General features: G+C 51.4%; 1 protein-coding gene across 4 annotated transcripts; it reads left to right on the forward strand.

Moving 5' to 3' along the window:
- The first annotated feature begins 1,898 nt into the window (after window positions 1-1,898).
- On the forward strand, window positions 1,899-25,254 carry Capg (capping actin protein, gelsolin like). Of its 4 annotated transcripts, none has more exons than XM_052173961.1 (10): window positions 1,899-1,994; window positions 8,977-9,035; window positions 18,257-18,295; window positions 18,449-18,776; window positions 18,971-19,138; window positions 20,326-20,475; window positions 20,804-20,896; window positions 21,377-21,509; window positions 23,622-23,710; window positions 25,040-25,254. In XM_052173961.1, exons 3-10 carry the CDS (start codon window positions 18,273-18,275, stop codon window positions 25,103-25,105), a joined length of 1,050 nt encoding a protein of 349 aa, XP_052029921.1. In that variant the 5' UTR covers window positions 1,899-1,994; window positions 8,977-9,035; window positions 18,257-18,272; the 3' UTR covers window positions 25,106-25,254. The 4 variants fall into 4 exon arrangements, with proteins under 4 accessions (XP_052029921.1, XP_052029917.1, XP_052029920.1 ...); XM_052173960.1 differs by lacking the exons at window positions 1,899-1,994; window positions 8,977-9,035 and adding exons at window positions 12,659-12,697; window positions 12,925-13,063; XM_052173957.1 differs by lacking the exons at window positions 1,899-1,994; window positions 8,977-9,035 and adding an exon at window positions 12,610-12,697.
- Window positions 25,255-27,029: the final 1,775 nt, after the last annotated feature.

Raw genomic sequence — 27,029 nt, forward strand, 5'->3', positions numbered from 1 at the left:
CACAAATACATAAATGGAATACACACAGATATGCTGGGGAAGTGGCTCAGGGGGTAAAGCACCTATGTACAAGAATGAAGACCTGAGTTCGAGTCCCCAGAACTCCTATAGAGCTGGATGCGGTCAAACACGATGGCACATGCCTTGCGCACGCCTTTAATCCCAGCACTTGGGAGGCAGAGGCAGGTGGATCTCTGTGAGTCTGAGGCCAGCCTGGTCTACAGAGTTCCAGGACAGCAGGCTTATAGGTGTGGTAGCAGGTGTGGTTCTACTGTTTGCATGATTGATCGAGATGGGAGGCAGAGACAAGGGGGTCTGGAGGCACGAGCTAGCTGGGGGGGCACAGGCAAGGCCGAGGCGAGCAGATGCTGTGAGGTCAGCCTGATTCACACAGTGCAGGCTAGCCTGGGCTGCAGAGTGAGACCCTGTCCAAAGAAACAACCAAGAAAGTGTCCAGTGACCCAAACATTTCAGTGGTTAAAAACAAAATGAAGAGCTAGGAGTGGTGATGGGTGCCTTTAATCCCAGCACTCTGGAGGCAGAGGCAGGTGGCTCTCTATGAGTTCAAGGCCAGCCTGGTCTACAGAGTGAGTTCCAGTCCAGCCTAGACAGTTAAATAGAGAATCTCTGACTTGAAAAACCAAAAAGGTCACCTGTAATCAATCCCAGCACTTGGGAGGCAGAGGCAGGCGGATTTCTGAGTTCGAGGCCAGCCTGGTCTACAGAGTGAGTTCCAGGACAGCCAGGGCTATACAGAGAAACCCTGTCTCGAAAAAACCAAATCCAAAAACCCAAGAAAAGAAAGAAAGAAACAAAGAAAGAAAGACTAAAAAGGAGGAAAAGGAGGAGAAGAAGGAATATAAAAAAACTAAAGGAATGCTTAAAAAAAAAAAAGCTGTTTTATTCTTCTGTACATGTGGTCTGCGAGTGCACACGGAGGCCGGAAGACGGCGTGCATCACCCAGGAGCTGGACTTAGTGGCTACCATGAGCAGGCCAGCATGGGCGCTCAACTCAGAAACAAACTCCGGGCCTCCAGAAGGGCAGCAGGTGCTCTTAACGGCTAAAGTCCACCAAAAGGAATTCTTTATGACGGGTGCATTTTATTTTGATAATGCTTTTGACTTAATTTGGGGGCACTTTTAGAAGGCTACTTCATCTGTGTTTCTTCATAATCTTTCAAGAATCTAGAACTACAAAATCTGCTTGAGTCATCCTTCCGCCCTACTCCACCCCCAGGTGGTATTGGGATGGACCTCGGGCTTCCCACGCGCCAGGTGAGCCCCCTGCCTCTGAGCTTAACCCTTCACTTAGGCCTCAAGCCTGGACGAAAGGCCAAATAAGAGCCTGCCTATTTAACATATCAAAGGGGACCGGCCTCTCGGTTCTCCCAGCACCCCTCAGTCCCCGCCTGTTACCGCCTTCCGGTTTACCCCACCCCTTACCCTAAACTTCTCCAGCCCAGGGACTGCCCGCCCTCCCCCCAGCCGCTCCTCCCTGCATATGACAGCTGTTTTGGCTACACCGGTTCTTTCGCGCCCTTTTGGCTTCTCGGTCGCCTGGCTCTCCCGCGCTCTTCTCACATGGCCTGGTTCTCCGTTATGGTCACTCTGGAGTTGTTTCTAATCCTTTCAAGACTCATGTTCCAGGAAGTAGCTGATCTCAACCAAGCTGCCGAAGAGTAAACTCTTTCTGAACAGGATCATGGCTATACCTTCGGAGCCCGTGTACTCCTCGATCTACAGTGACCATCAGGCACGTGGCAGCGCAGAAAGCGTAAAAACCAAAAAACAGGGTCGGAGACAGAAAGTCCATGTATTCCTGGCCACTGCGGCGTCACTGCTCCCAATACAGGTGTAACCCGAGTCCCCGCTTGGGAGCCTGAAATCAGATGAGAAGGGACTTCAGGAGAGAGCTGCCCCAGGCGGAGGTGGAGGAAGTGGGGGCCTCAGCGCAGCTCATCCTACCTAGCCCGGCTTGCACTGAAGGGTGTGGGTAAGTCCCTTCTTCAGCACCTCAGAGGCTCTCTCTGGGCAACCTGGGAAGTTAGGACAAGAGTTGTGACACTTGTGGGCAGAGGCTTTTGAAAGAGTGGATGCTTAGATCAAGGTGTCTTGATTATTGCCCCCCCCGCCCCCACCCCCTAGTACCCTCTCATCTTGATGCCTAGGGTCAGGACCTCAAATCTCTGGGAAATACTGTCAGGGGACAAGGAGGACCCACAACTTTCCTGGGCTTCTCCAGAGACTCGCAAGCCATAAAGGGACCCTAACAAGTTCAGCCCCGCTTCGAGGTCTGGGCTGCTCCTCTGCCCTGTACAAGGAGTTAGACCAGGTAATGGAGTCTGAATCAAGGAGGCGCAATGTGTGCCTACTGTGGGCCCTCGTCGGCTCTCACCCCCCCTGCACCAGTAGCCTTCACTCGGCTGCCAGGAGCCCCTCCCCGTAAGGAAGGCACCACACCTGCCTGATTTCACTTCCGGAGAGAAAGAGCGGACTCTAGGAGCCACCTAGCGTCCTGCTGCCTGCTGGGACTTGTAGTTGGTGGGAGCAGGGCTGGCGCACGTGGTGCGTGGGTGTGTGCTATATTAGTGGGTCTGACTTCGCCGGGGAGGGCCCTCTGAACCTGGGCTTCGACTATGACAGCATAGGTCACGTCCTGCAGCCCACTGCCTGCTGGGACTTGTAGTTCGCAGGCTTTCTCCCTGGGCGTTGGTGGGGTCCAGCTCTGCCCTTCCCCAGGGACCCTGCTTGTGACCAAAGGGTAAATTGAAGGACCAGACTCTGGATGGAAGAAGCTCTGGGAGGGACATTCTCCAGCACCGTTCAGTCTTTCTTTAGTAAAGCCTTATTCTGGAGCCCCTGCCTGGCAAAAATGAATTAGGCCAAGGCTCTGGGGTCTTTCTGTTCTGTGCTTAATGGTATCCTGAAATAGTGAACAATCTTGTCCAGGATGGATTGTATATACAAGCCCATTATCTTATAGGATTTTTTGATAGATATTAATTTCGCAAAATTGTTAACTACTTCTCCAATGAAGACTTTAATCACTAAGAAATTGTTGAGACAATACCTAGCACTTGAAGAACCATCCTGCCTCCCCATCTTAGGCTTAAAAGCTGTCTTATAGTAAACACACAAACTAGCTTCATTCCTCTTCATAACCCTCTTTTCCTCAAGGATTGGACTAGACCCCATCTGTAACCTTAACTACAAATGGCTCTGGCCTAACTACAAATGCCTGTTCCAGGAATGACAGTCATGTCTTTGTTACAAAAAGTTAGTAACCATCTTGCAACCCTTCCTTTGTTTCAAAATGCTGGTTACACCTATCTGTTGTTAACTGACCACCTTGTAATCATGGCTTTGTGTCCAGAGGTCACTATAACTAGCTTCTTAGCTTATGTTCTATTCCTCTAACCTTTTCTATTTTGCCGAATCCCTCATTTAGGAACTCCCCACCCCTGAACTACAAAAACTTGTCTTCCTCACATCCAGTGCTGACCTCTTGAACTCAGCCTGTGTACACAAATTTAAAAAACTCGCTTTACTTAATTACTTGCATTAATTTGGCCATGATGATTTGGGTTGGTGGTTGAATCTTTGGGATTAGCACTGTGTATTAGCATGTGTGTGTGTGTGTGTGTGTGTGTGTGTGTAGGTATTTGACGACCAGAGGTCCGTCTTAATGCTTTCCTCTTTGGCTTTCTACCTTTTTAGATGTGAGCTCATTACTTCAACTAGACTCCTGCTTCCTCCCCACTCACTGGCACCAGTTTTGTTTTGTTTTTTTTTTAAGATTTATTTTATGTATATACATTGTAGTTGTCTTCTAACACACCAGAAGAGGGCATCAGATCCCATTACATAAGTTTGTGAGCTACCATGTGGTTGCTGGGATTTGAACTCAGGACCTCTGGAAGACAGTCGGTGCCTTTACCCGCTGAGTCATCTCTCCAGCCCCACAACAAGGAATCTTCATTTGTTCAATCATTCCCTATGCTGAGCTACCTCCTCCCCATCAGCGGGATTTCTTACCTGCACTGTGCCTCTGATTGGGGTCAGAGGAGCCAGGAGAATCTCCTAAACTAGACCTTCATCTCACCGATGGGGAGCTACAGCTCAGAGAGCCACATGCCATAGCTCAAGTCTGTAATTCTAGCACTTCAGAGGCTGAGTCAGGAGGATTACAGTGAGTTCAAAGTCTGTCTGGGGTACAGTATAACACCTTGTCTCAAAAGAAAAACAAAAAAGGGAGCTGGAGAGATGGTTCAGCAGTTAAGAGCACTCACTGCTGCTCTTGCCGAGGACCTGGATTCAAGTCCCAGCACCCTACAGCAGCTCAGAACTGTCTGTGACGCCAATCTTTGGGAATCTGATGCCCTCTTCTGGCCTCTACAGGTACCAGGCACACATGTGGTGCACAGACATACATGCACATAAAACACCTATCCACATAATATAAAAAATGTAAAAAGAACAACAGAGATTCTGGAGTGGTGGCCCCTGGCTGTAATCCCAGCATGTAGGAGGCTGAGGCAGAAGCATCAAGGTCTTCCTCTGATACAGAGAGGGTTCAAGGCCAGCCTGGGTTATATAACACTCTGCCTCAAAAAGGGCATTAAGAGAGGCGTGTGTGGAAATGGCTCAGTGGGTAAAATGTTTGTCGCCCAAACCCGAAAGCATGATTTAGATTCCTACCACTCATGCAATAGCCAGGATTGCGGTCCACATTTGTAATTCCAAAGGGGGAAGAGGTAGAGGCTGATAGTTTCTTGCTGGCCAGCCTGTCCTCTAGCTGAAACAGAGTGCCAGGTTCTATAAGACACCTTGTCTCAAGAAATAAGGTATAGGCTGGAGAGATAGCTCCAGGGCTAGGAGGATTTGTTACTCTTGCAGAGGACCTGTATTCAGGTTCCAGCACCCACATCTGGGCTCATACCTTCTGTAACTCCAGTTCCAGGGACCTGTTGTCCTCTTCTGACCTCCTTAAGCACTGGGTATGTATCTGCTACACAGACACATGTGCAGGCAAAACACTCATAAACATAAAATGAATAAAGTCCAAGTTTGAAAATAAGATAGAAGCTAGTCAGTGGTGGTGTGTGCCTTTAATTCTAGCACCTGGGAAGTAGAGGCAGGTGGATGTCTGTGAGCTTGGGATGAGTCTGGTTTACAGAGTGGATTCCAGGACAGCCAGGGCTATACAGAGAAACACCAGAGAGAGAGAGAGAGAGAGAGAGAGAGAGAGAGAGAGAGAGAGAGAGAGAGAGAACTTGAACATCTGCATGTACATGAACATGTATACATTCACAACATACACATAAACACATGTTTACACTCTAAGTAAAAACCAACCAAAACATATTCTCCCAAAATACCTAGAGAATAGACTGGGCATAGTGGTACATTCCTGTAATCCCAGCACTCGGGAGGCAGAGACAAGAGGGTTGCTGCAAGCTTATATTACTAGAGCCAGCAAGACCTAGGATCAAAAGAGAAAAAACCAAAGCGTCTGGGAACACAGCTCAGTGGCTGACGTGTGCGAGCTCAGTCTGGGTCTCGACATACTCTTTTTGCCATATTGAGAGAGTGTGAGAGAGAGCCAAAAACAACAGCCAATTAACCCTCAAGACAACCCCCCCCACACACACACACACAGCCCCTCAGGGTCACTGTAGCCCAGCTAGAAGGGTTAGGTCTCTGTCCTTGCTTTACAAGGGAGCAAGTTATCTCAGTGCTTACTCTGTGGGGTACTTCTGTAACGTAGGAGTTTGACTTTCATCCTTAAGGCATTCAGTAAACAAAGGCATTTTTTGAGTGTTGGTCCTGCTTAGCATACATAGCTCACAAAGTCAGAGCTACATAAACTGGGCACAGATGGGACGTAGTGACACTCGCCTGCAGTCCCAGCGCTTGGGAAGAGAGAAAGGAAGAAGTTCTAGGTCACCTAAGGCTACATAGGGAGTTTGGGCCAGCCTGTGCTACATAGAAACTTGTCTTAAAAATTGGGAATTTTTTTTTAAATGTCATTACCTCCTAAGTGCGGGGTGCTGGAGTTATAAGGAAGAATTGTCATTATCCCTGAGCCACGTGTACAGCCAGTGTAGTTGGTAAGGGAGACACACACACACACACAAAAACCTGCTCCTGTGACAGAATTTTCTGTTTGGTCTCTTGGTAGGGTCTCTTGTCTACATGGGTGTTGCATCTGTCAAAACTAGAAACCTAAGCTGGGTGTAGTGGTACACCCCAGTAACTCCAGCACTCAGGGGCTGAGGCAGGCAGACTCTGTGAGTTCGCTGCTGTCCTACATAGAACACTCCAGGCAGATACAGTGAAACCTTGTCTCTAAAAAAAAAAAAAAGAAAGAAAGAAAAGAAAGAAAGAAAAAAAGAAAGAAAGAAAAAGAAAAGGAAGAAAGAAAGAAAAAAGGCTGGCACTAAGCCATCTCCTCAGTGGGATGTGACTGGGCTGCCCAACTGCCCAGGAACAAAGTCGGGGTGTAAATTCTTACAAAAGCAGTCAGTGGACCTCAGAGCATTGAATTCTGCTTGCCCTTTGCAAAGTTGCTTCTCAAGAGACAAAGCGGCTTTGTAGACTGAGTGGGTTTGTGTGCTAAGGTCCCGGACCCAGCGGTGCAGACACTGGCTGGTCTGTTTGGTTTTGATTTAGAGAAGGGTAGAAGGGAGCATTGATGCCGGTCAGGCCAGCCCGGATTACATTCCTGGCTCTCTGCTGGTCCTCCCTGAGAATTCATCCTCGGTGACGGATGCGAGGAAGGAAGATTACGTTTGTTAAAAATCACACTCACTTATTTGCTTGCCTGTGTGATCCTCCAAGTGCTGGGATTACAAGCACGTACGTGTGGTGCTGGGAGTCAAGCCCAGCTTCCTGCAGGCTAGAAAACACTCCACTGAGCTGCATCCCTGGCCAGCAATCGGGAGGGAGAGGCAGGAACATCTCTGTGAGTTCAAGGCCGGACTGGTCTACAGAGCAAGCTCCAGGCTCCAGGACTTTACACAGAGAAAACCTGTCTCAAAAACAAAAACAAAACAAAAGAAAGATAAAAGAAGGCACCAAGTAGTAAGTGGGTGCTCCCAGGAACCGCGGAGGTTGGTACCCTGATGGAGACCAAGGATCCATGGCTTGTATGCGAGATGGAAGCTGCCTGCCCTCCTCTGCCCTCCTCAGCCCTCCTCTGCCCTCCTCTGTCCTCCTCAGTCCTCCTCTGCCCTCCTCTGCCCTCCTCTGCCCTCCTATGTCCTCCTCTGCCCTCCTCTGCCCTCCTCAGTCCTCCTCTGGCCTCCTCTGGCCTCCTCTGGCCTCCTCTGCCCTCCTCAGCCCTCCTCAGTCCTCCTCTGCCCTCCTCTGCCCTCCTCTGCCCTCCTCAGCCCGTTTTCCCGCAGTGTAGGGAACCTTGGCTTTACGGGCCCCGGGGTCCCTACAAGGCTCCCAATGCCAGGTCTGCAGCAGCAAAGGAAGGGAACGCCCCCAGTTGGCCCCTGCCACTCGGCCCTTTTGGGTGACTCACTTCTCCGAGGGGGGTGGAGGCGTGGTCTCCAGCAAAAAAAAAAAAAACTTTGTCCCGAGACTGGAAACCCCTTCGAGCAAGTAAGTCCTGTTTCCTGGGGTTCTCCACGGCCCAGGGATCTTACTTTAACCCCGCGTGTCCTGGGGCGCCAGGCTCCCTGTCTCCCCTACACCTTCCCGGGCTGGGCTCCTAGAGGTGAAAGCTGTACTGGATTTTGATCCTAGGCGAGATCAGGTGGGTAGCGCCTGCAAAGCGCTTTGCCATTCTCCAGGGACAAACTTGAAGCGGAGTTGGAGGTAGGCGGAACAGAAGCGTGGTGGGGGAGGGGAAACCAACCTGAGTCCTAGAAAGAAACAAGTTCCATGTTTTTCTTTTATAACTTTTTGTTGGTGTGTGCGTGCGCGCGCGCGCGCGCGTGTGTGTGTGTGTGTGTGTTGAAACGGTATCTCACGTGGCTCAGACTTCTTTAAATTCACTACATAGCCAAAGGTGACATTAAACCTGTGATTCTCCTGCCTCCATCTTCCCCATGCTGGGATTACAGGTGTGCACCACTGTGCTTGATTACCCACACTGGGCAAGCCTCTCTCTCTCTCTCTCTCTCTCTCTCTCTCTCTCTCTCTCTCCCTCCTCCCCCCCCCCTCCTGTGTATTTTGTGTGTCTGAGTGTGGGTTCGTACAAGTGGAGGCTAGAACTTCATCAGACACCTTGGAACTGCACTGAGAGAGGCTTTGAGCGGCTTGATGTTGGTTCTGAGAAGTGAAATCAGGTCCTCTGGAAAAGCTGTGAATTCTCTTAACCACACTGAACCATCGCTCCAGCCCCAACAACCTTTTTTTTTTTTTTAATAAACATTTCTTTCCTTGGTAATAGGACCCTCAAATGCAGTGAACAATGATTTCCACTCACCTTTGTTCCCTGCTGTGAACCTAGATTTCTCAGCCTAAGGGCCACCTAGGTTCTGCCCTAAAGCTAGGACCCATGGGTCTGGGCCTTCACAGAGGGAGGGGCGGGGATCCCTGGTTTTAATGTTCTCTCCGCTGGCATAGCACAGAGCTTGGGAAGGATGGGGACTGTTCCAGCATGTGCTGGCCCTTTTCCCAGGGCCCCAGTCAGTCATCTCAGCAGCGTTCACAGTCACTGCTGTCATGAATGGCAGACTGAAGAAAGGAGAAACAGGCCATGTGATGGCTCAGCTGGGAAAGGCACTTGCCACCAAGCCCAAAGACCTGCATCTGGTTCCCAGGACCCACAGGATAGCACCAACTCCCTGATTTGTCCTCAGGCTGGTAGTGTGCACATGGCACATGCCACGCCTCCTACAGAATAAGTAAATGAACAATCAAATCAATTTCTTGAAAAGAATCCATATGTACCTGACAGTCCTTATTTGCTCGTTAATTGTAACATCTTGTTTAACCTTCACGTTTATTTGTGTGCCCAGCTTACAGATTGGACACAAGGAAGCTGAATCACTGACCTGAGAAAGCTCACTGGTAAGAGGTAAGTCCACCTCCACACACCTCTGTGTGGAGCCAAGGATAATTGTGGACGTTTGGTCTTCCTGCCTCTACCTGCAAGTGCCGGGACTGTGGGCATGCTGTGGGCACAGCTTCGGAGTCTCCCCTTCTCTCCCACCATGTCGGACTCAGGTCTTCAGGCTTGGAAGTAGTGTCTTTATGACTGAGCCATCTTCCTTGTCTTCTTCATCTTTATTCCATGCTGTGATCATCTCAGGTCTTCATGATGTTATGTGAACAGTCTATTAACTGATTTTTTTTTAAAGATTTATTTATTTATTTGTATGTATATGAGTACATCACTGCTTGTTGTCTTCAAACATATCAGAAGAGGACATCAGATCCCATTACAGATGGTTATGAGCCACCATGTGGTTGCTGGGAATTGAACTCAGGACCTTTGGAAGAGCAGCCAGTGCTCTTAACCACTGAGCCATCTCTCCAGCCCAACTGATTTTATATATATATCTCCAGTCCTAAAGGCCGACTTTGTGTAGCTCTGGCTGTCCTAGAACTCTCTCTGTAGACCTGGCTGGCCTCAAAATCATAGAGATCCACTGGCCTCTGCCTCCCAAGTGCTGGCATTAAAGGCACGCACCCCACTGCCCATCTAAAACCAGCCTGTAACCTTTCTACTAAGCTCTCTACCAAACCTGTGGTTCTTTCTGGGACAAGGCTTTGCTGGCATCTTAGCTCAGACTACCCTGGTTTCCAGACTATCGTTTGATCATGGAGACACTTGGATGCCAGCTAAAAGCTGTGCATTTATTTATTCAATGTGTTTGGGAGTTTTGTCTGCGTGTATGAACATCTGTACACACTATGCATGCTTGGTACCTGAGGTGACCAGAAGAGAGCTTTAGCTTCCCTGGGACGGAAGTTGCGAATAGCTGGGAGCCTCTGGGAGGGTGCTGGGATTGGAACCCGAGTCTCTGCAAGAGCACCCGCTGCTCTCAACCACAGAGCCATCTCTCCAGCCCCACAAACTGTGTTCTTTACAGAGAACAGGTCCTTTTTAAGAGTTTTACTTATTCATCATATGTGGATGGATGTCACAGCACATGCGGTGGCCAGGGGACAACTTTCTTTCTAAATTTCTTTAGATTTTTTTTTTGAAAGTGTGTGTGTGTGTGTTAGGATTTCTCTTGCTGTGATAAAATACCATGATCAAAAGCAACTTGAAGAAGAAAGGATTTATTTCATCTTACACTGCCAGGTTCACCGCTGAGGGAAGTCAGGGCAGGAGCTGGAGGCAGGTGCCGTGGATTTTCTCATGGCTTGCTCAGTCGGCTTCCTTACAACATGCAGTGCCACCTTGCTCAAGGATGGCACTGCCCGCAGTAAGCTGGACCCTCTCATGTTGCCCAGTAATCAAGTAATCAAGTAATCAAGTAATCAAGGCGATACCCCACAGGCTTGCCTACAGTCTTATGGAGACATTTTCTCAGTTAGGAAATTCTCTTCCCAGATATGCCAAGATTTGTGTCAGGCTGACAAAACTCAAATCAGCGGAGTGTGTCTATCTGTATATACAAAGGTGAGTGTAGTGCTCTCTGTGGCCAGCAGAGGGAGTCAGGTCCCCTAGAGCTGGAGTTGTGGGCCTTTGTGAGGTGCCAGGCGCGGCTTCTGGGAACCAGACTCCAGTCTTGTTCTTGACCTCTGAGCCATATCTACCATCCTGGAGGACATCTTTCAGGAACCATTTTGTCCTTTTACTGTTGGTTTGGGGGATGGAACTGTGTCATGGTTGCACAGCAGGTACTTTGACTCACTGAGCCGTCCCGGTGACCGCACATAATGTCTGGAGGAAACAATTCTCGTAATTCTCACTCTGTTGGTATTTTAGTACACAGAACGCATCCATCTAGACGGCATGGGGTGTACACCTGTAATCCCATCCCTCAGATGGAGGCAGGAGGATCATAAATTTGAAGACATCAAGCTATGTCTTCAATCTTGGTCTCAAAAAAGCAAGCAAATACCAGTACCCAGTACTCTGTTTTCCCCAGGCTGTTCCCTTAGCAGCCAGCCCAGATAGGTTAGACTAGGCTGATGGTCGGATAATTCGCAAGGCTTGCTTCTGGTCCTGCTGTGCTTCCAGGGCCAAGGCCTTGACTCTGAACACCAAGCTCTGTATGGATCTGACTGTTGACTAACAGTCTTCCAGGACAGACCTGTCAGGGTCCTTGGACATTGAGCCACCCAACTGTAGTTGCCCCTTGGGTGCAGATATACTCCTGAACCTCTCAACCTATGAGTCACGAACCATTTGGCAATATCTCTAAAGTATTTACATTATGAGTTATAACAGTAGCAAATGACCGTTATGAAGCAGAATGGAGATTTTATGGTTGGGGGTCACCACAACATGAGGAACTGTCTTAAAGGGTTACAGTGTTAGGGACGTTGAGAACTGCTGACCTAGGCATTTGGGGGGGATTGAGAGCCTGCTTGACTGGGTGACATCGGGCTGTGCCCCAGGGTAAGGCCTTCCGGGGGCCAGCAAGTTAGACCAGACTGATTATGTGTTATGGTCCTGTGACTGTGAAGGGAGAGGTGGTCACTTTGGGTTGAGCTTGAAACCATATGCTCTCTGACCTGGAACTCAAGAGATCCTCCTGCCTCTGCCTCCCCAGTGCAGGAGCCACCGTGGCCAGCTAAGGGGTTAGTTAGTGTTTTGAGAATTGGGGCATAGAGAGACTTTATGTGTCAAGGTACATGTAATCCCTAGTGCTCAGGAAGCAGAGGCAGGAGGATTGCCATAGAGTCGAAGCCAATCTGGGCTACAGACTGAGTTTCATAGTAGCCTGGGTTCTAAGGTGACACTCTGCCTCAGTAAAACAATCAAGCAACAGGTGGCCACGGAGGTGCACTTTTATGATCCCAGCAGGAGGGTCAAGGCCAGCTTGAGCTGCATAATTTAGAGGCTATCCCCGGCTGCACGAGAAATTGTCTCAAAGACAAAACACCAAAATGAACACACACACACACAACTAGAATGTGTCAGGGCTCCAAACACTCTCTTGGAACTTTTCTTCAAAAACAGCCTGGTTTACACAGAGAGAGTTCCAGGACAGCAAGGCTACACAGAGAAACCCTGTTTTGAAAATCAGAGAGGAGGAAGAAGGAGGAGGGAGGGGAAGGAGGAGGGGAAAGAGGAGGAGGAGGAAGAGGAGGAAGGAGAAGATCTTCTTTGTCACATGTACTCAGGGCAAAGAAACAACTCGGAGGGGCGGGTGGAGGAAAAAGTAGTAGTGTAGGGCCAGTGACCCAGCCCAGGAAATGTGACTAACCAGCCACAGCAGGGCCTGAGCAGGCTCGGGCCTCTGCCTGGGCTAGTGAGTGGAACAGGCGTTCCTTGCCAGTCTGATTCTTTAAATTGTTCAGAATCTGCCTTGCCTGAGGCCGCTGTGATGAGACCTTGTCAGGATTTAACCTCCCCTCCGCCATGTCTGAGAAACAGCAGCCTTCCCTGTCAGCAGGGCTCAGTCTTGGAGCTTGCTTTCCTGAGTCCTTAAACCTCTGAGTTCTGAGCCTCCCCATGGGTGGGGCAGGTGGGCGGGGCAGCCCAGTGGAGAAGAGGGAAGTGAGAAGCTAGGGTGGGGCAGGCTGAGACGAGTTTGAGAAGAAAAGGCCTGTGGAGAGGTAAAATTGGGAAGGGCTCTGTAGAGAAGGGCTAGCTAGGACTCCTGGTGTGTGGGTGAGGGCTGGCTGCTAGGGTCCGGGAACCGTGGGAATGGTGTCCCCAGGCACAAATCAGGCTTAGGTCATTATCTGTGGTTTTGCAGCTGTAGAGTCTGAGTGGACCTGGGTGGGATGTGTCGCAGCTGCAGGGGAGGAGCTGGAGGGTCTGGGCCCATTCTGCTCTGTAGGAGGTGGTGTCAGACCGGAGAGATCCCCAGAGGCCATCAGCCGGTCAGGAGGTGACTTCTGGTCTGGCGGTGTCCGTCCCCAAGATAGCACTATCCTGGGCCCAGACAACTACACTGGAGGGAACTGAGAAGGGGCGAGGTAGGTTCATCTACTAGAGGGACATTCAGCTGCCCCCAGCAGAGGGTCAGCTGGGGACCAGTGTGGAGAGAGATGGGGGTAGGACCTGGGGGTGTGGGGAGTGGGGTGTGCTTTGGCCTGTGGGGAAAGAGGACTGTCCTGGGTGTTCAGAGCCACTGCTGTTCCCACTTCTAAGCAACATGGGCCACAGTGCAGAAAGTCCTGGGCTTTCTTCTATTGACAGGCTATTTCCTCCCTAAGGCTGCTGCTACTTCAGCTCACCCTAACGGGGCAGATGGGGACTGTTTTCCTCTGTACTGGGTCACCGGTGCGCAATTAGGTCATTGATCCGATCAAGCGTTCTGTTGAAGGTAGGAGTGGTCCCCACTTCTAAGCCCCCGATGTGTCCTTAATAGGTATTGTAGCCAGAGCTAGCCAGTGGGGCACACATCCCCTCCCACTACCCAGGCCAGTCTGACGGGCCTCTCTGCCCTCTGGCTTTCTGCTTCAAGGCTACTCCAGACTTTGCCTGGATGGTGAGATCCTAAGCGATCCTGGTGGTTTCATCTAGTCCAATAACTGGAGCTCACTCAGCAAATTAGGGCAAACAGACACATTCTTCAGGCTTACGATCAGGTGTCCAAAGGCAAACCCAGTGTCCTGCTCCGAAGGTGCCTTATTGTCTCCAGGAGAAAACCAGACCCTAAAACACAGCACCACACTGTGGCACAATGGGAAAAAGGAGTCTTGAGCAGAAGTGGCCAGCTGCGATGTAGCTCAGTGGTAGAACATTTTCCAGCTATGCCCTGTGGTCCTGGGGTTTGGTTCCCAGCATGCTTCCGGTTCCCAGCGGAAGACATAGAAGAGGCTGCCTGTGAGGTGGTGAGTTTCCTGTTACCAGAAGCATTCAAGAGGAGAATAGTGAAGCGAGCCCTGGAAGAGGGCTCTTTGCTGTGCTCTAAGGACTATCTAAGCACTAAAGCTTCTTCTAATGCTGGGCTGTGATTATGTGACTGTCTGACAGGGAGGAAGCTGGTCTGTGGTTTCACTGGGTGTGATGGCGCCCCACTTCCTGAACCTTCTAGGTAGGCCATAAGGCATGGACTGTTCTTCACGCTGAGCCCCCAAAACATATTTTTTTTTTTGAGACAGGGTTTCTCTGTGTAGCCCTGGCTGTCCTGGAACTCACTCTGTAGACTAGGCTGGCCTCGAACTCAGAAATCCCAGAACACATCTTAAAAGGAATGGAAGTGAATAGACTCTGTCATGGATGCGTGTGATGGGGGAGCATGTGTGCCCTGCTGTTGTTAGCACAAGAAGGTGACAAGATGTGCTCTAAGCCTGCAGAGGCTGGTGTGACAGGGCTGGGGAAACTCCCACAGGAGCTGAGCCTGCAGAGTAGTCGATTATCCCACAGACAGCGAGGGTTGCCATGTGCCCACAGGGGTGGAGGGGCTGGGACACCCGCAGGGACGGAGGGGCTGGGACACATACACTGTGGGAGCTTGAGGAACCCTAGGATCAGGTCAAAGGGCTGAAACGAGGAGAAAGACCCTTCCCCAGGAAAGCCTGGCCAACAGGCGGGACCTCAAGCTGATGGGAGGGCAGCCACCAGAGCCTCAGTCAGAACCCGGAGCTTCTCACTGTGCTACCCAGCCTCTGTCTGTGCAGCCTGGTTTTAGCTAGCTCAGTGTCCCCCATGCGCCCCACTGTGCCCTTGGGAGCTGGGATTGAACTTGGATCTCGGGCACAGCCCCTGAGGTCTGGCTCTTGCCTTTTTCTGTTTGTCTGGAGATTGGCCACGTTATGTTACACAGGCCTTGAACACTCTCAGCCTCTCAGGCTGGCCTTGAACTTCTGATACATATCCATTCCTGGGGATTATAGGTTTGTACCGGCCTGCCTAGCTTTGCCTGGGGTTTCCAAAGCCTCACTCTCCTCACAGTGCCCCAGGTGTTAGACTAAGCTGTTCTCACAGACCTCACCGCACTAAGAGGATAACTTTAAACATCTATTCGGTACGCTTGCAGCCTGCAGAGGCAGATTCTCCAGGCCTCTGCATGCACTGATAGTGTTGAATTAAAACTTAGGGGCTCGAGGTGTAGCTGGTGGTAGGGTTCTACCTTCCACGCACACAGACCTGGATCTGATCTCCAGCTTTGCATAGGTCACACCTGCTGATGATCCAACTTGGGGAAGGGGGCGAAGGCAGGAGGATCAGAAGTTCAAGGTATCCTTTGCTGCCTAGTGAGTTCAAGGCCAGCTTAAGGCTACAAGAGACCCTGTACCTAAACAAACAAACAAATAAATAAACAAACAAATAAATGGAAAAAGCTTACTCCTTGATACCATATGGAAGGCTTTAACAGAACCATCACTAAAGTATACACAGTATCAGGGCGTTGCACTGTGGGAGAAAGGCTAGTCTTAAGACCTTAGTAGTGTGAGCACACAAGGCTTACATGGTCTAGAACTAGCTCAGGGTCAGTACATGGAAAATTACTAAAAGGAAGTGCCAGGGGGTGGGAGGTTCCGTCAAACTAACCTAACAGGATTCTTGCAGAAGATAGTCTGGATCAGCTGTTGTGTCAGGGAGGGCGCAGGCCTAGGAACCAGATCCGAATAAAGGACGGTGGGTTAGGGATTAGGGGGACTTGCAGCTGAACTGATTTTTCAAGGATCTTTGGTAGAAAATGGATTTGACAGGGGAGTACATAGAAAGGTCTAGAAGGTTCGGATGGAGTGATGGCGTTTAACCAGAGTCTGCACTTTTGTAAGGTGCCAGGCTATCTTTTTTTAAACATTTACCTATTTATTTATTTATTTGTTTGTTTGTTTGTGTGTACATGCCATGGTGTGTGTGTGTGTGTGTGTGTGTGTGTACACGCCATGGTGTGCATACAGTTAACATCAGAACCCCGCATTGACTCGTTGTGGAGGACACATGGTCCTGAGTTCCGGCCTAATTCCTCTTTTGGTAACAGAACTGAGAACAGTGAAGCTGTGGTCTCAGTCTGTCTCGGTCCTGAGCTTGGGTTTAGGGAAGACTGTTCATCAGATCCTGAGTCACAGGCTGGGCTGCCCGTGGGGGAGATGGGGGTGCGTGCGTGTGTGTGTGTGTGTGTGTGTGTGTGTGTGTGTGTGTGTGTGTGGACACACCCCATGGAGTTCCCTCCCTGGGGGGAATGTCATGCTGGGAAAAGTGCCCTCCTCTGTTTGGGGGGTTGGTCTTGAAAGGGAAAGGGGAGACTCCCTGTCTTTCCGCAGGGCTCCACCTCCTGCTGCTCCCTGCTTCCGGTCTGTGGGATCCGCTTTGTACTTGAGTGAAAAACGTTCACAGTGAACCAAATGCTGATGACGTCTGCTCTCTGCCTTTTAAGCCTTAAAACAAACAACAGAACGAAACAAAACCGTCCTGAGCCACGGCTCAGCGGACAGTAAGGGAGAGCTGGTCGCTAGTTAAGGGGGGCTGCCTGCGTTTGAGCCCCAGAACGTGCATCGTCGAAGGGAAACTCTTTTTCACATTTATTTACTTATTAATTCCTTAGTGATTATTTTAGTGTGTGTACATGTACACTCAAGCACACATGTGCTTGCATGTAGCACAGAACACGGAGATGTCAAAAAAAGAAACCAGCTCTTGACAGGAACAGATAAGAGGGGGAGGGAAGTTGTTACGATTGCATTTCTGACAGTATGGAACAAGGCCGGCACAGCTAACAGACCAAACAGCAGCCTGCCTTCACAGTCTGTCTTCACTACCATTTCTTTTACCTGAGAAATATTTTCTCTCGATTTACAAAACAAAGGTGGCGTTTGTCATTCTGGAACTGAAAGAGGTTGGTAACATTGGTAATGCCCGGAATGGGTGCAGTTTCCCTGGGAGAGCTGGCTAGCAGGAGGGCATCCTGTGAGGGGTTTGTTTTCAATAGACTTACTTACAGAATAAAAAACTCTGCTTAAGGACCACCCCATCCCCCTTCTCTCTCCCTCTTCCTGGCTAGCCTGGAGTACACTATGAAGACCAGGCCTTGAATGTGCAGAGATCTGCCTGCCTCTGCTTCTGAGCGCTGGGTTAAAGGCTCCAGTTCTCTCTCTCCTCACAGGGCCCCGTGGGTCCCAGGCTGGCATCGCTTTCTTTGATAGTGATCTTGAGCCCATGCCTTGGCTGCCAAGTGCTGGGATTACGGCACGAGTCATCATGCCCTGTCTATGCAGGACTAGGCTGGAACCCAGGACTTCCTGTGTGCTAGGCAAAAAAACCACTCTGCCGACCGAGCCTCGTCTCCAGTCCTCTCTTGATTGCTTCCTTGTTAATATTTTAAAATATGATCTGTTTATTTTTATTTTATGTACAGGTGTTTTAGCTGCATGTATGTCTGTGTGCGGGTGTCGGATCCCCTGGAACATGAGTTACAGACGGTTGTGAGCCACCTTGTGGCTGCTGGGTATTGAACTTGGGACCTCAGGAAGAGCAGCCGGTGCTCTTTTAATTTAATTTAATTTAATTTATTTATCTTGGTTTTTCAAGACAGGGTTTCTCTGTATAACCCTGGCTGTCCTGGAACTCACTCTGTAGACCAGGCTGGCCTCGAACTCAGAAATCCACCTGCCTCCGCCTTACCTCCCTTCACCTTTGCTGGGTTCTGGGGATCAAATTTAGTCTATCTGACTTGTGCAGCAAGTGCCTTTGTTTTTCTTCCTTCCTTTCTTTTTCTTTTGAGACAGGGTGTCCTATAGCTCAGGATGTCTTTGACTTCACTATGTAGCCAGGGATAACCTTGAGTTTCTGACCCACTGCTGCTCCTGGGAGGTGTGTGGTGGGTGTGCACTGCCATACCAGGCACATTTTGTTGCTGTTGTTTTAAGACAGGGTTTCACATAGCCCAGGCTAGCCTGGGGGCTGAATGTCTTTCCGCTTCAGCCTCCACCTCCCAAGTCTGGGTCACAGCGGTGTGTGCTGTCATAAGTGGCCTTTCCTTTCCTTTATGTGGATTCTGAGGATTCCAACTCACATTTGCCGTGCAAGGAAGGGCCTTAGCCACTGAGTGTCGCCTCAGCCCCAGGTCATCTTTAGCTTCTTGCAGACTGTGAGGACAACCAAAGGCGACATAAAGAAACAAAAACAACAAACCTAGCCACCTGGAAGTGTCCCCCAGATCACTGGGGAGCTGTTGTCACGACCCTTGGGACAATCACGGCTTCTCTTTTCAGGTCTGAACACCGCAGCATGTACACACCCATCCCTCAGAGGTAGGCGGGCGCCCCACCTTCTCTCTCTTACCTTCTCTACACCCCAGGGCTGCTCCTCCCTCCTCCCCGCCTTGCTTAACCCAGACCTCAGGCCCCGGGCCTGCTCAAGCCTCTGTGCTCATGGGCTCTGCTACCAACCATCTCCTCCCACAGCGGCTCGCCCTTCCCAGCCTCCGTCCGAGACCCAGGCCTCCACATATGGCGCGTGGAGAAGCTGAAGCCGGTGCCCACAGCACGAGAGAGCCACGGCGTCTTTTTCTCTGGGGATTCCTACCTAGTGCTTCACAATGGCCCGGAAGAGGCCTCCCACCTGCACCTGTGGATAGGCCAGCAGTCATCCCGGGATGAGCAGGGCGCCTGCGCGGTGCTGGCGGTGCACCTCAACACCCTGCTGGGGGAGCGGCCCGTGCAGCACCGCGAGGTTCAAGGCAATGAGTCCGACCTCTTCATGAGCTACTTCCCACGAGGCCTCAAGTACCGGGTGAGAGCCACCTCCAAGCCCTCGTTCCTTTGCCGCTCTCCCAATCAAAGTCTGGCTGGAGTTTGTCCCGTGCAAAGCTTGGGCACACTTGGGGATGCGCCCCCCCTCCCCATTCTCACGCCCCCCAGAGCGATGAATGGCGGAGGGCCCGGGGTTGCCTATGAGGCCACTCAGGCCAGTCTTCTGGGCTGCAGGAAGGTGGCGTGGAGTCGGCGTTTCACAAGACCACCTCGGGCACCACCCCAGCAGCCGTCAGGAAGCTGTACCAGGTTAAGGGGAAGAAGAACATCCGTGCGACCGAGAGGGCTCTGAGCTGGGACAGCTTCAACACCGGGGACTGCTTCATCCTGGACCTGGGTCAGGTGGGGATGGCTGAGATCACAGGCTTGGAGGCTGGGGGCGGGGGAGCTAGACGCTAGACGCTACCACCGTGTTCTAGTGACCTAGTCCATCCGCGAGAAGACACCCCCATCCAGTCAGCCCTTGGGGATCCATAGGGCTTATTTCCCAGCCACACACAGACAGTGCAACCCTCAGATGCTCCAGCCTCATATATACATTGGTCTCATACCTGGACATAACTTGCCTGCTTCATCCTGTATGGTTTCAGGCAATGTTATGTCCAATCTGTGACCCTTGGCTACATGTAACCTAGGGTATATTTTATATAAACAGGAAGCTTTAAACTTTTAAAAAAAACATGTTTAGTTTTTTGAATTTTATTTTATTTTGTAATTTGATTATATTTTTAAAAAGAATGTGTTCGTGTCCGTGGTGGTGGTGGTGGTGGGGGAAGTACATGTGAATGCAGATACCAGCCGAGGCCAGAAGAGGGCGCCAAGTACAACTGCTTGGAGTTCTAAGCAGTTGTGAGCTGCCCATTGTAGGTGCACAGAACAGAACTCAGGCCCTCCTAGAAGAGCCGTGTGTACTCTCGACCACTGAGCCACCTCACCAATCTCAGGAGATAATTTATAAGCAAGATAAAAACAGTAAAATATATGGTGGTCAGTGATGTGGAGGAGAACCACGTGGTGCAGAGACGGTACAGGGCAAGAAGCACTCTAAGGTTTATTTTTCTTTATGTGTGTGAGTGTTTTGCTCGCATGTATCTGTGGGTACCACGTATGTGACCAGTGCCCTTGAAATTCAGAAGATGGCATTGGATCCCCTGGAAGTGGACCTATAGATGGTTGTGAGCCACTTTGTGGGTACTGGGAACTGAACCTGGGTCCTTTGGAAGAGCAGAGAGTGCTCCTAACCTCTTAACCCTTGACTTGTCGGTTCAGCCCAGGAAGTGACGTCTTGGGATTTTCTTTTTTTTTTAAGAGAGAGAGAGAGAGAGAGAGACAGACAGACAGACAGACAGTCTCGTTGTCTAGCCCTGGCTGTCCTGGAACCCAGACATCTACCTGCCTCTGCCTCTTGAGTACTGAGATCAAGCCGGTGCTATCACTCCCGGCGTGGTTGGGGCCTTTGGGGACAGTTTCTCAGTGGTGGACACGACAAAGGCAGCTTGGCTGTGATGACTTGTCTGGTTTCTCTGCAGAACATCTTTGCCTGGTGTGGTGGCAAATCCAACATCCTGGAGCGTAACAAGGCGAGGGACCTGGCCCTGGCCATCAGGGACAGTGAGCGGCAGGGCAAGGCCCAGGTGGAGATCATCACCGACGGAGAGGAGCCAGCCGAGATGATTCAGGTTGGGGACATTGGGGTGGGCAGCTGGAAGGTGCTGTTTGGATGTGACCAAGACACAGTGCGAAGCGGGGAGCAGGGAGATGGCTCAAGGAGGCTTGGCAGGGGTGGGCGTGGGGGTCTGGGTCCTACTCAGCCCTGTGACTCGCTCATGGAGCCCCTTTGTGTTCTGGGAATGGATAAAGAGTATGGCCTTGGGGCGAGAGATTGGTGGGTGGGTGGGCTGGGCCCGTTGCTTGTCCTTGCACAGTGCAGGACACAGGTGGCCCTACGTGTGATGGCTTGGGGAAATTTGGGTGCAGAAGCCCCAGTAATCCTGCCCGGCTCTGCAGGTTCTGGGCCCCAAGCCTGCTCTGAAGGAGGGCAACCCCGAGGAAGACATTACAGCTGACCAGACCAACGCCCAGGCCGCTGCCCTGTATAAGGTGAGCACTGCGGGCCTGCTGGGGATTAGCTTGGTGCAAGTCCCTGCACAGAGCGTCTGCAGGTGGCCAGGGTACAGAGCTGAAGGGAAGAGGCTGTGAGGAGGCTGGGCCAGGAGTCAGGCAGGTGTGTGGGGTTGGGGAGAGATGGGTGGGAGGACCACCGTCTGAGAAGGCAATGGAGCTCACTTCCCAGCTCCCTGGTGAAGGTTGGAAGCTAATTCTGAGATTGTCTTGATTAACACCCTGTGCAGTGACTTGTAAAGTGAAATTTTACTTCTTCCCCTTGGGGGTTTGTGGCCTTCCGACTGCAGCGGTAGACAAGTGAAGGTCTGTCTGGAGCTTGATTGGGGTGTGAGGGAAGTGCTTTTCCTGCCTATTTCTCAGACCTGTTGGGAGAGACACCTGGGTGACCCATCCCTTCATTCCAGGTAGGATGAAAGTGTGTGAGTGTCACACGGGGAACTGTCCCTTCCTCTCCAGGTCTCTGATGCTACTGGACAGATGAATCTGACCAAGGTGGCTGACTCCAGCCCTTTCGCCTCTGAACTGCTAATTCCCGATGACTGCTTTGTTCTGGACAACGGGCTGTGTGGCAAGATCTACATCTGGAAGGGTACGTGCGGCCCGCTGTGTGGCCCGAGGGCACTGCGGCTGCTCTGAACCTGGCCGGCTCAGCCATTGGAAACCTCAGCTGATCTCTATCTCAGAACTTCAAGGGCCTGTTCAGACCATGGCTGGGCCCACCCCAGACCTTCAGACTCACCAGGCCTGGGTTGGAGCCTGAGCTCCTGTGTATTTAGCATGTTCCCAGGGCATGCCTGTGGGGTTTTGAGAACTCTTGGCCCATTTCCAGGTCTTCAGGGCTCTGGGGTGCCTGATCCTGAGGTTCTTCAGTAACTGTAAGAAAATTACATTTTACATGGGCTCAGTAGGTGCTTTTCGCAGAGTGTGGCGCACTTGCAGACTGTGGTTCGCAGTGTGTGGCGCACTTGCAGGCCATGGAGCCAATGCTGGGATTCTGAGGCCTAGGTGAATGTCTATGGTCCCCAAGAGAGGGATTATCACAGAAAGGAAACTGAGGCAGGAAGCTGGGGAAGCTGGCAGACAAGTGCCCGTGGATGCCATAGCGTGGGTCAGTCACATAGGAAGGGCACAGACACTTTGTAGTTCACAGGACTTTAACTGAGAACTGACCTCCATACCTGGCTCTGTTTCCTTGTCAAAATGCCTCAGCTTGAAGCGTGGTTTGTGTCCCAGGGACCGCCAGCATCATTGGGTGGCTTCTGTGTGGCTTCGGTTTCATGGGCATTATGTAAGCAAGCATGTTAGCTTTCAGCCTTGTGGAAGTCCGTTCACCTCTCTAAGAAATCACACTCTGTGTTCTCTTTAGTTTTACACAGAAGGTCCCACAACAGGACAGTGTTCTCTGTAACACTGTGCACACACAGAAGGTGAGGAACTCCAGGGAAGGGAGGCCCTGGCCCTAGAGGCTCTTTTTTTATTTTTTTATGTGCATTTATGTGTGTCTTTCTTTCTTTCTTTCTTTCTTTCTTTCTTTCTTTCTTTCTTTCTTTCTTTCTTTCTTTCTTTCGTTGATTTTTGTTGTTTTTTGTTTTTTGGATTTAGTTTTTTAGAGACAGGGTTTTTCTCTGTATAGCCCTGGCTGTCCTGGAACTTACTCTGTAGACCAGGCTGGCCTCGAACTGAGAAATCCGCCTGCCTCTGCCTCCCAGAGTGCTGGGATTACAGACGTGCACCACCACCACCCAGCCTATGTGTGTTTTGCTTGCATGCATGTGTGAACCATATGTGTGCAGTGTCCTCAGAAGTCAGCAGATAGCATTGGATCCCTTAAAACTGGAATTACAGGTGGCTGTGAGTGCCGTGTGGGTGCTGGGACTCGAACTCGGGTCCTTTGTAAGAGAAGCCACTGCCCCAGCCCGCTGAGCCACTGCCCTAGCCCACTGGCCTTCCAGTTTGATGTCTAGGAGGAAGCTCATCCTTCCTAAAAGATGGCTTGATCAGAGCTAGAAGAGTCTGCTGATCCAGGAAGGGAAGTTTTATTTTGTCAATTATTTATTTATTTATTTATTTATTAGTGTTTTTTTTTTTTTTTCCAAGACAGGGTTTCTCTGTGTAGCCCTGGCTGTCCTGGAACTCACTCCATAGACCAGGCTGACCTCGAACTCAGAAATCCGCCTGCCTCTGACTCCCAAATGCTGGGATTAAAGGTGTGTGCCACCACCGCCCGGCTATTTATTATTTATTTAGTTAGTTATTATTTACTTGCTTGCTTAATCGTAGCTTTAGAGCAGTCAGCTTTCTGGGGAAAGTATTAAATCGCTAACTTCATACCCCAGGGACGACCCCTGCCCATCACTCTTGGGTGCTCTGGGTACATTTGTTTTAAAAGCTGTCAGGTGTTCTGTGGACCCTTTAAGTTTCCTCAAGAGCAATGGGACGGAGCCTGGCGTGTGCGCCCGCCCTGCGCGCCCGGGGCCTCGCCAGCCCAGGCTGACTTGGAAGCTTCCTATGCAGGTGGAGGTGTGAGGATGACCTTCAAGTTCTCATCTTCCTGCCTCCACTGAGTGCGAGCGTGGAGCTTGCAGGTGGTTTTCTGTGGTGCTGGGGACAGAACGCAGAGCTTCAGGAGAGCTGGGCGAGCCGCCTCCAGTCAGCCCCACCCGCCCGCTTCTCACTTTGACATCTCCGTCCTGCGTTCTAGGGAGAAAGGCTAATGAGAAGGAGCGGCAGGCGGCCCTCCAAGTGGCTGATGGCTTCATCTCTCGAATGAGATATTCCCCAAACACTCAGGTGAGGACAGGACCATGTCCCCCACCTCCTCCTGGGACCCCTCCTGTGGCTCCTTATCCCCAGGCTGGGCAAGAGCAGGACAGCTCAGGAGTTGGGAGCACACTGCCTGCTTTCAGACCTGTTAGGGGGAAAGGAGTCCTTCAGCATTAAAGAAACCAACAACAACAAAGATCCCGAAACTTAATTTCCAAAGAGACCCTGAAGGGCAGAGCATGTCACTCGGTGGTGGTCAGCATGGTGGCTGTCCTCAGCATGGTGCCTCTCTCTCCCAGGGTCTCATGTAGCCCAGAGTCGGCCTCTCTATATAGCCAAGGATGCCCATGAACTTCTGATCTTCTTGCCTGTACGTCCCAGTTTCTAGGACTGTAAGGGCGAGCCACCGCAGCTGCTTTACCCGGTGCTGGGAACCGAACCCAGGGTTTTCTGCCTGCTACCAACTGAGCTGTACCCCCAGCCTCCCTCCCCTTTTTGGAGACAACGTCTCCCTCTGTTGCCTGTATTAGCTGAGAATTCACTATGCATACCCTGGCTGGCCTTGAACTCACAGCAGTTCTCCTGTCTCAGCCTCTCAAGTGCTGAGATTACAGGTGCGTCACCATGCCCAAGAGTCAGGTCTAGGAAAGATGATGTCTGCTCGGTGGCATCTGCCACACTGAGCCCTGATCCGGCCTTCTCCGGACAGGCCGACACTGCTTCCTCTCGCCTGGTGTTACAGGGTTCTTGCCTTCTTGAATGAAAGAATTCAGTCAAGAGACAGATAGTCTGAGCGGATTATTTAGCAAATTCAAGCAAAAGAACACTCCAAAGAGACTGGAGTGTATTACCCGTGGTGGGGGGCTCCTCCTTGCGCTCTGCATCGTGGATGTTGAAGACAGTTTTATGAATATTTGTGAGGTGGGTGGTATATTTATGGAGTAGACTTTTTCTCTCCTAAAGCATGACAGGTCAGATATTCCTTTAGAGGATCCCCCCTCCCCATAATCCTCTAGGAAACCCCACAATGTGTGTGTGTGTGTGTTTAGTGACCACAGGTCAGTTGAAGATGCCGACCTCTTGGCTGATGGCACGCATGGGGAAATGCCCTAGAGCCTCAGTCTCTGGTGTAGCAGGACAACCTAACTACAGGGCAGGACAAGAACACTGAGTCACAAAGGAGCATTCTCTCAGGAGACAAGGCTGGTGGCACAGCTGTAGTTTCTCTCGGTCACATCCCATCTCAGGCCTGGCTGCCCACCCGTCACTGCTGTCACTGCTGTCCTCGGCCCCCCCCCCCCCTTCCTTGGAAGCAGAGGTGGGCGGCCAGTGAGCAGAGCTTTTCTCCCACTGCAGGTGGAGATCCTGCCCCAGGGCCGAGAGAGTCCCATCTTCAAGCAATTCTTCAAGGACTGGAAGTGAGGGTGGGGTGCGCCTCACGGCCCCCCCCCCCCGTCCCCCCCCCCCCCCCCCCCGTCCCCATCCCTGCTCTCCTGCCTGTCTCCCCTCTGGCTGCTGAGTCAGCACTGAGGCGCCCTCTGGATGCTCAATAAAGGAGACCTTCCATCGCGGCTCTCTCTCCCCCAGCTCTCTTCCTGTGCCGCTGCCTCCCCCACCCCCCACACTCCCCCCCCCCCCCACGGCTGGTTTTAGTCCCACCTGTTCACTCGGGCTCATCCCCATGCTGAGGGGTGAGGGGGAAAGTCATAGCCAGCACTGGCTCTGCGTGACCAGGACACCCCCACCATGCCCGGAAGAACCTAATAGGGAGGCGGCACAGTGCCAGGCCTAGCATCTTTCAAGTCTCACGTTCCCGGCTGAGAGAAGGTGGTGGCTGTGACTTGGGATAGATTTCTCTTCAAGCCAGTTTTTCCTCAGACATCCCAACAAACATCCCGGGGCAGTTTTAAGTGATGGCGCTCGTCCAGGAACAGAATGGAACGAGTTACAGCCCTAGAACAGGCTGGCGATTGTTCCTCATTCAAGTGAGTTTTGTGTTTGACTGATGAGCCCAAGGCCGGTGTGTGTGTGTGTGTGTGTGTGTGTGTGTGTGTGTGTATGTATGTGTGTGTGCATATGTATGTGTGCATGCATGCATGCATGTATGCGTGTGTGTGCATTCACATGCATGTGTATGTGTGCGTGTGTGTATGTGTGTACGCTGTGTGTAAATGCCTGTGTGAAAAGCTCCAGTTTATAGAGGCGCGGCCCTGCTTCTGCTCCTCGGCTGCTCTCCCTGGTCATGGCCCTGCTCTGTTTCTTGCTAATGAAATGGTACGGCCTGTCATAGAGGGTGGCGTGCATGTGCTGGGGAGAAGAGACAGCTGTAGCCCTGACTCCTCTAAGGCAGAGTGAGTCCGAGGTCAGCCTAGGCTATACAGAACCCAAAGCAAACTATCAAGAGCGGGGCGGGGGAGTGTGTCACAAAGAGTACGCCCCAGCACCCGACAGTGCGTGATGTCTTGGTGAGCTCGGACCAGAGGTCCTAACAGCAGCCACCCGGGCCACCCCTCCGGTGTCCTAAGGGACACTGTGACTTCTGAGCTGTCACACACTGGATTCTTCTGCCCCACACAAAACCAGGAAGTCTGATCAAATTCATCTTCCTCATTTTGTGCTGAGCAGCCCGGGAAGTCGAGCTCCTCTACCAATGCCCTCTTCAGTGTGTCCTGAGACCTCCAGCCCTGATGGACCACACAGGAGTGCATGCCAGGGAGCAAGGAAGGCGTGCACCCACTCAGAAATTCGGACAGTTAGATTTGCGAAGCACTTTGAAGTCTCCCAAGGAGAGCTGTCCCCGCCACACCCAAGAAAAGCAGAGTTTTTTTAGCAACTATCAGAGGCCTCCTGATTCCACCTCAACCCTCAAGCCTGTCTAGCAGAACTGATTTCTGGGTTATCCTGGAGCTGTGTGCACCCTGACCGGGATGCAGGGTTCCTTCTGGGGACGCTGGCCCCTTTCGGCCAGATGCTCCCAGGGTCCATGTGGCGTGGGCCCTGATATGCTGGGGTTCTCTTCTTTCAGCCTTGCAGGCTCAAGCAAGGGAACAGACGGTAGGGAAGGAAGCACCAAACTGCCTCGGGCCTGAGCTGCCTTCCTGGCCTCTCTGCTGGTCACTGAATATGGGCTAGAAGAAGTGACATGGTAATAAAGTCTTCCAATTGAAATCCAGTAAATATGACAGAAGGCCAACTGCGGGGCAGTCTTGAGCCCCCTGGGAGGCCTGTTTGTCTCTGGACCGGATTTGGAGGCCTGAAACAGGTAGAGATGGAGACAGGCTTCTCCATCTGGGTTTGAGGGAAAATGGGAGGAGCACGGGGAGCCTGAGGCTCTTGGGTGGTTAGG

This window comes from Apodemus sylvaticus, chromosome 2 (assembly GCF_947179515.1).
Source record: "Apodemus sylvaticus chromosome 2, mApoSyl1.1, whole genome shotgun sequence".
NCBI lineage: Eukaryota > Metazoa > Chordata > Mammalia > Rodentia > Muridae > Apodemus > Apodemus sylvaticus.

What these genes read in the sequence shown, in the direction of transcription:
- Capg (XM_052173961.1), top strand. Translation starts at nt 18,273, where the DNA reads ATGTACACACCCATCCCTCAGAG. An exon ending in CACGAGGCCTCAAGTACCGG is followed by an intron (nt 18,777 to 18,970) that starts GTGAGAGCCACC and finishes TCTGGGCTGCAG; the next exon opens with GAAGGTGGCGTGGAGTCGGC. An exon ending in AGGCCGCTGCCCTGTATAAG is followed by an intron (nt 20,897 to 21,376) that starts GTGAGCACTGCG and finishes CTTCCTCTCCAG; the next exon opens with GTCTCTGATGCTACTGGACA.